This window comes from Xyrauchen texanus, chromosome 35, assembly GCF_025860055.1.
Source record: "Xyrauchen texanus isolate HMW12.3.18 chromosome 35, RBS_HiC_50CHRs, whole genome shotgun sequence".
In the NCBI taxonomy this organism is placed as follows: Eukaryota; Metazoa; Chordata; class Actinopteri; order Cypriniformes; family Catostomidae; genus Xyrauchen; species Xyrauchen texanus.
Window position 1 is genome coordinate 19,805,616 of NC_068310.1, and position 12,679 is coordinate 19,818,294.

The window sequence follows — 12,679 nt, forward strand, 5'->3', positions numbered from 1 at the left end:
GAATATTCAACCAGGGCCCATTGTAAGCTTTCTGGCAGAGGCAGTCAGTTTTGGATTTATTTCTGTTGTATTTGATAGAGTCTGTGATGCCATGTATCTGAACAAGATATCCAGGACCTCTGGCAGAAAAACAGCCCAACAACATTAAAGATCCAGTACCACATTTAACCATGGGCATTGGTTACTTCAACTCTGTGTGCGCCAAACCCATCTCTGGTGTTTGCTGCCAAAAAGCTCTCAAACTGACCATAGAATCCGGTCTCATTTGAAGTTCCAGTAGTGTCTGGCAAACTGAAGATGCTTGAGTTTGTTGTTGGATGAGAGCAGAGGCTTTTTTTTTTTTTTTCTCTTTAAACCCTCCCAAACAACATGTGGCTATGTATGTGATGTCTGATATACTTTTTGACCCCAAGACCCAACTAATTTCTTTAGTTCTCCAGCTGTGATCCTTGGAGATTCTTTGGCCACTTGAACTATCCTCCTCACTGTGCTCTGAGACAATGGCTGTGTCTCGTTTCAATGGCTTTGTGCTAGGTAGGATGCATCCTTTGAAGGCTGCAGAATACAGAGTGTCCTCCTTTAAACGAGCCTCATTTAAACCAGACTGCCTTTGTAGGACAAATGGAAATGGAATGTAACATGGTTGCTATGACATCATGCCACTCTTTAACAAGCACGAGCACTTTGACTGAGAAGGGAACAAAGTCCTTCTGGAAGGGAATGCATGAGGTACATTTTAGGAGAGTTATAATGATGTGAAAAGAGAAATTTTTTTTTACAGGTTACTTTTAGTCTAATACTTTATGTATAATTATATTAATATATAATTAAAATATTGTATAATCTGCACCCATCTACTGAGGTACTTCAACTTGAGAATTAACACCCCTTGCATTTGAACATCATATTTCATATCTTTTTTTTTTTTTAGACCTTTCCATTTGAAGCAAAGAATTGTGGGTTGTGAGTGCCCACAAAGGATACACCTCATGCATCCTCCGAATTCCTGTGAAGGAAGGTCGCATTCGCTGGCTGCATTCAAAGTGTCCTACTCACGTTTTCAAAACGAGACCGCCTCGATGACGTATGCGGCAGACAAATGCGAAATCCGGAGGACGCAGCCTTCTAAACGAGACACAGCCAATATAGACAAACGTCCTTTTTCGGGCCAATTCTTTAGATCTCCAGTTGAATGGAAATTGGCATTTTCTTATAGCCACTTCCCATTTGTGAAGCTCAACAAACTTTTGCTGCACATCAGAACTATATTCTTTAGTCTAGCCCACTGTGTTTGATTATTAATGGAATGTAGCCTGTATGTTACCTAATATTTATACCCCTGTGAAACAGGAAGTCATGACTGAACAATTTCATGTTCCTAGTCACCCAAGTGCACAAACAAATTTTAATGTTTATGTACTTTAGAAATTCTTATGAGTAAAATATATCTGGAGGTGCCAATAATTGTGGCCAATATGTTCTGGAGAAAAATATTTATTTAATGAGATATTTCTCCTATTTCAGTTGTTTTACTTAGGTTAAAGGTTAGATTTGTGAATTGGATCAAAAGGATAAATAATGTAGATTATTTAATTTTTTTAATTTTTAATTTTTTTTACCAATGGTGCCAATATTGAAGCTCATCGCTGAGCTTGGGATGCGCATAAGCTCTAGACCTCCTATTTATATTTTGTGTAATTATCAGTTTTCTTATATTAGGACTGCCCTTATTGTCCCCATATCCCCCAGAAATACATCTAAGGTGTTCAGTTGTGATATGCATTTTTTGCATAAGTGATGTTTAATGACAAATTTCAAATAATAATAAAACCGGTTAACCGCTATTTTCTCAGACTGTAATCTCACCGCCAAAAACTCACACCGCGGCATCCCTAATGGTATCTATTTGGATGTCTTTTGATTTGATTATTTGGGACTGTAAGCGGAACTATTATCTGTTTTTAGCATGCCAGCATGCTGGAGTGCGCCTGCCACATCATCTCCTACCTGGCAGATGTAATGAACGCTTTGAGGCAGACCAGTGGCCAGGGCTCATCACAGCTCTTGATGGAGGGAGAGGAGAAGGCCATTGAAGTCGACTCAGACTGGGTTGAGGAGCTGGCCGTGGAGGAGGAAGACTCTCAGGCTGAAGACTCTGTAAGGAGACTCTGTTTGCTCTCTGTGCTTAAAAAAATGTATTCCTATGTTTTTGTACTTGTTAGAAAAAATAAGTTGGTGTAAACATAGGATGTGTTCAGAACGCTGAATGCAGGGGTTTTGAGGTGCATTTTAACAAGAGATAAATATTTTCCCTTTTAACTTAATATAAATTCCTTGTTTTATTGTTATATAATTCCCAATGGATAAAATTCTGCCCTACATTTTTTTAAATGTTCTGTTTCAGGGTCTGGGTATCTCAGTGGTAAAGACACTGGCTACCACCCCTGGAGTTCGCTAGTTCGAAACCCAGGGCGTGCTAAGTGACTAGCCAGGTCTCCTAAGCAACCAAATTGGCCTAGTTGCTAGGGAGGGTAGAGTCACTCCTCATGGTCGCTATAATGTAGTTCGTTCTCGGTAGGGTGCATGGTGAGTTGAGTGTGGATGCCACGTGAAGCCTCCACATGCGCTATGTCTCCGTGACAATGGGCTCAACAAGCCTCGAGATAAGATGCATGGTTTGATGGTCTCAGACGTGGAGGCAGCTGGGATTCGTCCTCCGCCACCCGGATTGAGGCGAGTCAATACGATACCACGAGGACTCAAAAAGCACATTTGGGAATTTGCCATTCCAAATTGGTTGAAAAAGGGGATTTTTTTTAAGTTAATTTTTGTACTGTTTCGCTCAAATACATCGCATTACAAACAGTGCAAATGCTTTTTCTTGTTGACTTTTATTCCCTACACTTGATGTCAGTTATCCATAATTGAGACATTGTAGCAAACATCTGTTGCAGTTGCTATGGTTTTATTAATTTTCTCATTTTAAATACTGACATTGATGCTTAACATAAGTTAATTTGGCACAATGACTAGGGTGACCAAACGTCCTGTTTTACCAGGACATGTCCTGTTTTCACGTCCTGTCCTGGCCGTCTTTTTTGTGTCTTTGATAGATAGAAAATTGTTATTACAAAATACTATCCATACAGAGGCATAGCCTACTTTAAATGTATTGAAATTAACAACGCATCTTTGAGTAAAATTCAAGTATCATTTTAGTATCTCATTGCCGGGCTGAGTGTCCTGGTTTTTGGTAATCAAAATATGGTCACACTAACAATGACTATATTTACATGGACACCAGAAAGCCGTTTATTGCAAGGAAGCTGATTAAAGGTGAAGTATGTAACTTTTTTTTTTTTCATGTTTTTATTTATGCCACTACTATCCCAGTTTGTTCATTGACAACTATAATTAAGCCAATTTTGTATTTTGAGCAAGCCACTCAGCTCCACCCATCCAGTTCTAACACTGTTTGGGAGTGTGGGGTGTGGATACTTGGTTCAGCCAGGGGAATATGAACAATCATGGCAGATTTGTACAGAGGAAAAAAAAATTAAGCTATGCCAAAATTCGAAGACTTGCTAAAAGACACAGAAAATTGAGAAAAACCAGAGTGAAAATCGCCGTCGCATTTACAAAGTGGAGGACACACAACACCACTGGCAAATGAGAGCAGCAATAAGGAGATCGCCCCTCAAATTGCTAATACAACGCTGCCACCTCTTCAACAACAGCGATCTCGCCTAGGGTGCCAAAATGGTCCGAAACAGCGCTGTCTTAACACTTACTAATAGTTACGAAGAACTATCCTACCTCTTGTGCTAGATCCCCCACACACCCCTGCCATTCAATTCAGGGATGTTAACGGACGACCGGATTCCTCTACAACGCTTTGTCCGGTGTGTTTGTTATAGTGGTCTTGTATATCATGCGCTGTCCTCAAAAACCTGTTAAAAAGCTGCTTATGCATTTACATGGCCACAATAAGCCACGTTCTTCAGGAGAAGCCTAGGTGTGTTTAACTGCAAAAATCCTGCAATAAACCGTTTTCTTAAGTGCATGTATACATGGTCAGTGTTTTTTACATAAACCAACAATTTAAAATGAACACAAGAATGTGTCCGTCCAAGAAGTTGGCAGCCTAAATCTCAGTTTCTCAGTGGCCACTCATTTGTCTCTTATGTTTCAGGATGAGGATTCACTCTGCAACAAGTTATGCACCTTCACCATCACGCAAAAGGAGTTCATGAATCAGCACTGGTAATAGAATAGATCCTCAGTCTTCCTTTCCTATGAAAGACAGAATCGTTCTAAAGTCAAGCGCTCGTCCTTAAACTCCTGCTCTCCCCCATACAGGTATCACTGTCACACCTGTAAGATGGTGGATGGGGTAGGTGTGTGCACAGTGTGTGCCAAGGTCTGTCACAAAGACCATGAGATCTCCTATGCCAAATACGGCTCTTTCTTCTGTGACTGCGGTGCCAAGGAGGATGGCAGCTGCCAGGTGAGACCGAATACTTCAGGTCATCATGGGAAAAGAGCAACTGCGGTAACTTTGGCTTGCAAATCATTTATCATTGACTGCCATTAGCTCATTTCAGTTCTCCCTCAATTCATCAGAGTTTGCTACATTTCTAGAGTTTAAAAGTACCTTTTTCAGTAACATAATACAAAAATGTTTGCTTGTAATGTTGCTTTGATAAATATAGTCCAATTATTGAAGGGATAGTTCACTATAGATAGGTCTTTATTTATCTGCCCAGACTCCTATGACTACTATGGATTACAAAAGAACATTAAACAGTCTCTAGTCACTATTTGCTTTCATTTAGAAAAATAATAAATAAATAATTGTTTGGTAAAAAACGACGAATGAAAGGGAATAGTGATTCTACCTAACATCATCTTTGTGTTCCATGAAAGAAAGAAACTCATACAGCTTTGGAAAAATGTGTCAAATGAGTCAGTAATGACAGATTATTCCTTTTTGGGTGAACTATTCCTTTAATCATTATTACAGTAGTTATGTTAACTACTGACATTTTAGTTATGACATTTTTACAGTTTCTGTAAAAAAAAATTTTTTTAGATGAACATTTCAACATTTAAGCCATATCCACTCATGCATGTCTCCCTGATGGAAACTCAAAGCATGTAACAATCAAATTGATTCCCTTTTCTCTGTGGTGCCCCCTTGCATAAACATCCTTTTGAAATTTAGTCTAGGCAATAAATTTAGTCACATCCCTGATCCTGTTTCTGCATCCTTGTGTTATAGGCTCTAGTGAAAAGAAGTCCCAGTAGTGGAATGAGTTCCACCATGAAAGAGTCCTCGGCCTTCCAGAGTGAACTGCGCATGCCAGAGAGCGCCATCCGTCACCAGAATGCGTCACCTGCAGACAAGGGTAAAGTCACCATCTGTGACGGCAAAAGCAGCGATGATGAAAAACCCAAGAAGAGCAGCGTGTGTAAAAACATTGAGGGCTGCAGAGAGGACCTTCTTATCCAAGTGGTAAGGGAACTCAAGAACTGCTTTTTTGAACAAAACTACCTGTCACAAGTCGGGACACACTTGACTGAATTTATGTTTCACATACATTTGAAGTCAAGTTTACATTCACCTTAGCCAAATACATTTACACTTAGTTTTTCACAATTCCTGACATTTAATTGTAGAAAACATTCCCGGTCTTACCTCAGTTTGGATCATTACTTTACTATTATTCTGGCATTTCACATTTTAAAATAGAGAATAATTTATTTCAGCTTTTATTTCTTTCATCACATTCCAAGTGGGACAGAAGTTTACATGCACTTTAATAGTATTTGGTAGCTTTACATTTTTCAACTTGGGTCAAAAATATTTTGGGTAGCCTTCCACAAGACTCTCACAATAAGTTGTTGGAATTCTGGCCCATTCCTCCAGAGAGTACTGGTGTAACGGAGTCAGGTTTGTAGGCCTACTTGCCTACAGATGCTTGTTTTTAGTTCTGCCCACAAATTTTCTATAGGATTGACGTCAGGGCTTTGTGATGGCCACTCCAATACCTTGACTTTGTTATCCGTAAGCCATTTTGCCACAACTTTGGAGGTATGCTTGGGGGTCAATGGTCATTTGGAAGACCCATTCAGCTTTTAACTTCCTGGCTGATGTCTTGATGTTGCTTCAATATATCCACATAATTTCCTTCCTCATGATGCCATCTATTTTGTAGCAAAGCACCCCCACAACATGATGCTGCCACTCCTAAGCTTCATGATTGGAATTATGTTCTTCGGCTTTCAAGCCTCACCCTTTTTCCTTCAAATGTAATGATGGTCATTATGTCCACACAGTTCACTTTATCCCCATGTGCACTTGCAAACTGTAGTCTGGCTTTTTTTTTTTTATGGCAGTTTTGGAGCATTGGCTTCTTCCTTGCTGAGCAGCCTTTCAGGTTATGTCAATATAGGACTCATTTTACTGAGGATATCGATACTTGTCTATCTGTTTCCTCCAGCATCTTCACAAGCTGTTGTTCTGGGATTGATTTGCACACTTTGCACCAAACTACGTTCATCTCTTAGGGACAGAATTCGTCTCTTTCCTGAGCGGTATGATGGCTGCGTTGTCCCATAGTGTTTATACTTGCGTACTATTGTTTGTCCAGATGAATGTGTTCAGGCTCTTGGAAATTGTTCGCAAAGATGAACCAGACTTGCGGAGGTCCACAATTTTTTTTTTTCCATGATGTCAAGCAAAGAGGCTCTGAGTTTGAAGGTAGGCCTTAAAATACATCCACAGGTACACCTCCAATTCAGTACACGTCCTATCAGAAGCTAATTGTCTAAAGGTTTAACAACATTTTCTGGAATTTTCCAAGCTGCTTAAAGGCACAGTTAACTTGGTGTATGTAAACTTCTGACCCACTGGAATTGTGATATAGTCAATAAAATGTGAAAAATCTGTCTATAAACATTTGTTGGAAAAATTGCTTGTCATGCACAAAGTAGATTCCCTAAATGACTTGCCAAAACTATAGTTTGCTAATATTAAATCTGTGGAGTGGTTAAAAAATGTGTTATAATGACATCAACCTTAGTGTATGTAAACTTCTGACTTCAACTCTAAATACTTGAAATTCGTTTTTAGACAAATATTAATTCTGCCTATATTGGAAGTTCTTTATGAATAAAAAATATTTTAAAAAAAAGTCTCACTACTGTTGCTCTTTTTCATAGGCAAGCTCCTCCACAGCAGCCCTGGTGCTGGAATTGCTCATCTTCCTAATGGATGCCATTCAGACCAACTTTCAGCAGTCATCAGCGGTAGGCAGCAGCAGCCGAGCTCAGCATGCTCTCAACGACTTACACACTCAGGACAAGACCGTGGAGATGACTGACCAGCTCATGGTACGAGCTAAGCAATTTGAAACTGAAGACTTATTTTTATCAATCTCTTCAATCTTCTGAATCCATATTGCTGACCCTAAAGAAACCTTTTTTTTTTTTATTCTTCAGGTTCCCACACTGGGCTCACAGGAGGGAGCTTTTGAGAACGTCAGAATGAACTACAGTGGAGATCAGGGCCAGACCATCCGTCAGCTCATCAGTGCTCATGTGCTGCGTCGAGTGGCCATGTGTGTGCTGTCCTCCCCTCAAGGACGCAGGCAGCACCTCGCCGTTAGCCATGAGAAGGGCAAGGTAATCTGGAAATCTAAAAAGGATAATTTACCCAAATATCAAAAATGTTGTCATTTACTTACCCTCATGTTGTACCGAGGCCATTTGACCTTTTCCCCATATAACACAAAAGGAGATATTAGTCAGAATGACAGCCTCAGTCACCATACTCTTAAAAAAAAAAATATTAAGTTAAAAGTGAATGCTGACAGAGGCTAACTTTCTACTCAACATCTCCTTTTGTGTTCAGTGGAAAAAGTCATGTGGATTTGGCATAACATGAGGGTGAGTAAATGATGATAGAGTTTAATTCCCTTTAAACTTTTTATGTTAGTTAATTATTTAATGTATTTCACTGCACTAGTTTAATTTGACAGAATATCCCATTCAATTAACAATCAATTGTCTGCTAATGACTATTATCTCCAATATGGGAATTATATATTATGTTAATGATAAACCTTTTGGTAATATCCAGCTCTAATTTTCTCATGGCTGTTTCTTTGCAGATCACAGTCCTGCAGTTGTCTGCTCTGTTGAAGCAGGCAGACTCTAGTAAGAGGAAATTAACTCTGACTCGACTGGCCTCTGCGCCTGTTCCCTTTACTGTGCTCAGTCTCACGGGAAACCCCTGTAATGAGGACTATCTAGCAGTATGTGGACTCAAGGTAACAAACACATACAAAGTTTGATTAGGATAAGTTATCTTTCAATTTATTACTGTGGGCACATTTTCAGAAATGATTCTTAATCTGGATCAATATCAGGTTTGGTAATGAGATTATGAAATTATTTTCTGTCTCTCTCATCCACAGGACTGTCATGTTTTGACATTCAGCAGCACAGGTTCTGTGTCAGATCACCTGGTTCTGCACCCTCAGCTTGCAACCGGGAACTTCATCATCAAGGCCATATGGCTGCCTGGCTCTCAGACCGAACTGGCCATCATAACTGCTGATTTTGTCAAGGTTCACTTTTTTTCCTGTTGTAGAACCGCTTATGTTTTGTATTTCAGTAGTTGTCATTACTGGCCATTGGTCTGGCTGATATATTTGGCTGTTCTCACTGATGTGTCTTTGTCATCTTAGCTGATTAACAGAAGTCTGTCAGTACCAAAATTAGCAAAGAGCCTTGTCAGTGAATAATGCACATTTCTTTTCAAAGGAAAATAGTGAATTTTGAGAAACTCTCATTTCATATTTAATTTCCTAGCTTTAAATTATATTATAATATATACATTAATAAATACAGCATATGTATATGTATCAGCCACAACATTAAAACCACCTGCACAATATTATGTAGATCCCCCTTGTGCCGCCAAAACAGCGCTAACCTGCATCTCATTCACCACAAATGTACAGAGCGGTTATCTGAGATACTGTAGACCTTTGTCAGTTCGAACCACTCTGGTCTTTCTCTGACCTCATCAACAAGGCCTTTCTGTCCTCAGAACTGGATGTTTTGTTTTGATTTTGGCACCATTCTGAGTAAATTCTAGAGACTGTTGTGTATGAAAATCCCAGGAGATTAGCAGTTACAGAAATACTCAAACCAGCCTGTCTGGCATCAGCAATCATCCATGCATTTATCTAATCATCCAATCATGTTGCAGCAGTGCATAAAATCATGCAGATACAGGTCAGGAGCTTCAGTTAATGTTCATATCAACCATCAGTATGGGGAAAAATTTGTCTTCAGTTATTTGGACAGTGGCATGATTGTTGGTTCCAGATGGGCTGGTTTGAGTATTTCTGTAACTGCTGATCTCCTGGGATTTTAACACACAACAGTCTCTAGAATTTACTCAGTTCTACCAGCAAAACGTCTGATGAACTTGAAGCGTATTCTGGCTGCTGCTCAGAATCAGGCAGTGTCTTTCTTCTTCAGCAATGACAGATCAGAAACTAAAATAGTGCATTACCGCCATCTACTGGCAGCTTTTTATGGCTCGCTTGGGTAAGACGAGGCTGTCTGATGGTTATGTAGAGCGACCAACCACAGTTTGTGTACTTTTACAAGATTAAAGGGGCGGTTAAATCTGAAAATTATAAAAGAACTCCAAGAATGTTTCAGACACTTTGTTCTTTATAGACAGCACAAACAGCATATTGACCGTTTATTTTTTCATATGTTGTTCATGCTGTTAATTAGCACATTTTGAAGCGTGTGTTTGCCCTGAGATGCGTTGCAAGAACGAGGGAAGAAAAAGGGTTAAATAAAACAATTTAATAAGTTATTGCCTTTTTGAGGGATTTTATTTTTTGTTCTAAATATTTTTTAGTGTCTCATTATCTGTGCATTATTGGGAGCAGTGAGAGAAATAATTCCTGTCATGCTTAACTGTTTATCATTTAATTATCTATATGATATTCATGTTAAATACATAAATTACTGGTAAAAGAAATGTGCCATGGTTAATTATGGCATGTATTATTTCTAGCATGTATTCTAATTTTATATATTACTGGGTGACCATATGTCCTCTCTTTTTTGACCTCTTTTTGTGGACCTGAAAGAAGTGTCCAGCCATGATTTCAGACAATTCGGACCATCATAAATTCTGCGTTTTTGATATGCACATCAGTTTTCACACGTATACATGTTCTTATGTGATTATTCTGGCATAGAGCAGCAGAGCTCGCATTTTCACTATATATAAAATTATTATTTTTTATTTCTTTTTTTTTACACCCTCTCTCCCGCCTGCCTCACGTGCTATAAAGAGATCGGCAGATGTGCTCTGCTGCTTTTAGTAAGAAACCTCAATAACATACACTTTTAAAATTATGTTCCCCAACTCTGCAAATTATTAAATAGACCACCAGACAAACGCTTACTACGCAAAGCCATTTTTAACTGAAAATGTTGACTATATCGAGACCACATCAAATATACTATATACATTTAAACTAATGACCATGGTTGAAATTTTACAACTCTGTCAGATATTTGTAGCGCAACCTCTGTATGTGACCTGTAAAGCTGGCACTTGCATATGAGGGGAAACTTGACTGTAGCTTAACTTCTTTGAAACTCTAGATTGACAAGCTACAAATAATTTAAAGTAGCTTCCCCAGCACTGCGTGTACATATATATAAAATAAAATACACGCATACTGTTTTTTTTTTTATTTTGTATTATTTGACCATGTATATAGACATGTATGTACTTATGATTTAATTTAATGCGAGCAAATGAAATTTGAAATGGATGTACATCACTGTGGCTGATATATATCCATCACCCACAGTGCTATTTTGATATCGGCACTGGTCATTGGATAACCCATTTTGGTTGCGCACTGGGGGTCTCTGTGTTCATTTTAAGATAACATTTAGGCTCAAAAGTCATGGTGACAATTGACAAACATTTCCATGTGAGATCATTTCAATGTATGTTGTCACGTCAATCAAAATTAATTTCCCATAAATTACTCTTTATTGTAGATTTATGACTTATCTGTGGATGCCCTGAGTCCCATGTACTACTTCCTGCTACCAAGTTCAAAAATCAGAGACGCCACATTTTTGTTCAACGAGGAGGGCAAAAACATCATTGTCATCATGTCTTCAGCTGGCTACATGTACACTCAGGTGATGGATGAGTCTAGCAGTGCCCAGCACGGCCCCTTCTATGTCACCAACGTTCTGGAGATCAACCACGAGGACTTAAAGGTTCTTCAGTTTATATCTTTTCACTTCCATATACTCTGTTATAGAATTTATTTGCTGAAACGATTGTTTTGAATGTGACGGCATGCTGAGTGTGTTGTGTGTTGTTCTCTGCAGGACAGTAATGGGCAGGTGGCTGGAGGCGGAGTCTCAGTGTATTACTCCCACGTCCTGCAGATGCTCTTCTTCAGCTACAGTCAGGGCAAGTCATTTGCTGCCACAGTGAGTCGAGGCAACTTGGAAACACAGAGACTTTTTACCATCAACGTCAAAGGGTAGGACTCTTTTGGCTTATTTCTTTCTACATTTTGTACAGGCATATTAAGCTTTTGTTTACTAAATTGTTTTTATACTTATAGAAATGTCTCTGTTATTCTTGTCCATATGCAGTTCTAATGGAGGCAGTAAGACATCTCCAGCACTGTGCCAGTGGTCAGAAGTGATGAACCACCCAGGTTTAGTGTGCTGTGTGCAGCAGACCACTGGAATCCCTCTTGTCATCATGGTAAAGCCAGACACATTCCTCATTCAGGAAATCAAGACCCTGCCTGCAAAAGCTAAGGTCAGTTCCCAAGGTCTTTGTCACTGTGCATTTCTTATTGTGAAGACAATTGGCAATACACAGCTTTGTTTTTTTGGCAATTAAAGATGGATTGAAGTGAACAAAAAAGTGAGAGAGGGTTGAATTCGCCCCATTATACACTGCAACAAAATACCTTTTTTATTTGTTTTGGCTTGTTTTCCAAAATAAAAATCTAAAACTCCTTTTAAAACAACATACATTTCCTTTAGCAGCTATACTGCAGAATAAAAAATTGTTATCTGAGAATGTTGAATATAATATTAAAAATACAAATATTTTAAAATATCAAAAAACCCTTTAAAAAACATATTAATTCATCTGCAGCAGCATATAAGATATTTAGACATGCTTTTAGAGAATAGATCTTGAATATATGTATATTTTGTCTTTACTGCACTCGAAGTATAACTAAGTGAAAAAATACACTTGTATACAAAATACACTTATAGTTAAGATGCATTATTTTAAAGCAAGTCTAAATATCGTATATGTTGCTTCTCAAGTAAAGGTATCTTGTTAAGGATTTTTAGACTATTTTAAATGGAGAACAAGACAAACACTAACTTTTTTGCTTCACTCAGATTGCCTTTTGTTTTATGTTATATCTTGTTTGGAGATTTAAAACAATTTAGTATGGAAAAATACACACACACAAAAATAGTCAGTAAGGGGGCAAATCATTTTTCAAAGCACTTTACCTCACTCATGTTATCAGAGAACTGGGGTTACATGAGTAACCTAAACTTGTCTTTCTAA

General features: G+C 38.5%; 1 protein-coding gene across 2 annotated transcripts in view; it reads left to right on the top strand.

Moving 5' to 3' along the window:
• Window positions 1-12,679, top strand: part of LOC127628364 (E3 ubiquitin-protein ligase UBR4) — a 67,932-nt gene that overhangs the window by 20,274 nt on the left and 34,979 nt on the right. For both annotated transcript variants that reach the window (XM_052105067.1, XM_052105069.1), the window contains exons 34-44: window positions 1,966-2,157; window positions 4,193-4,263; window positions 4,360-4,507; window positions 5,282-5,515; window positions 7,225-7,395; window positions 7,504-7,686; window positions 8,175-8,333; window positions 8,481-8,633; window positions 11,116-11,343; window positions 11,458-11,615; window positions 11,731-11,902. In XM_052105067.1, coding sequence (XP_051961027.1) covers window positions 1,966-2,157; window positions 4,193-4,263; window positions 4,360-4,507; window positions 5,282-5,515; window positions 7,225-7,395; window positions 7,504-7,686; window positions 8,175-8,333; window positions 8,481-8,633; window positions 11,116-11,343; window positions 11,458-11,615; window positions 11,731-11,902 — 1,869 coding nt within the window. The remainder of the gene's footprint in view (window positions 1-1,965; window positions 2,158-4,192; window positions 4,264-4,359; window positions 4,508-5,281; window positions 5,516-7,224; window positions 7,396-7,503; window positions 7,687-8,174; window positions 8,334-8,480; window positions 8,634-11,115; window positions 11,344-11,457; window positions 11,616-11,730; window positions 11,903-12,679) is intronic.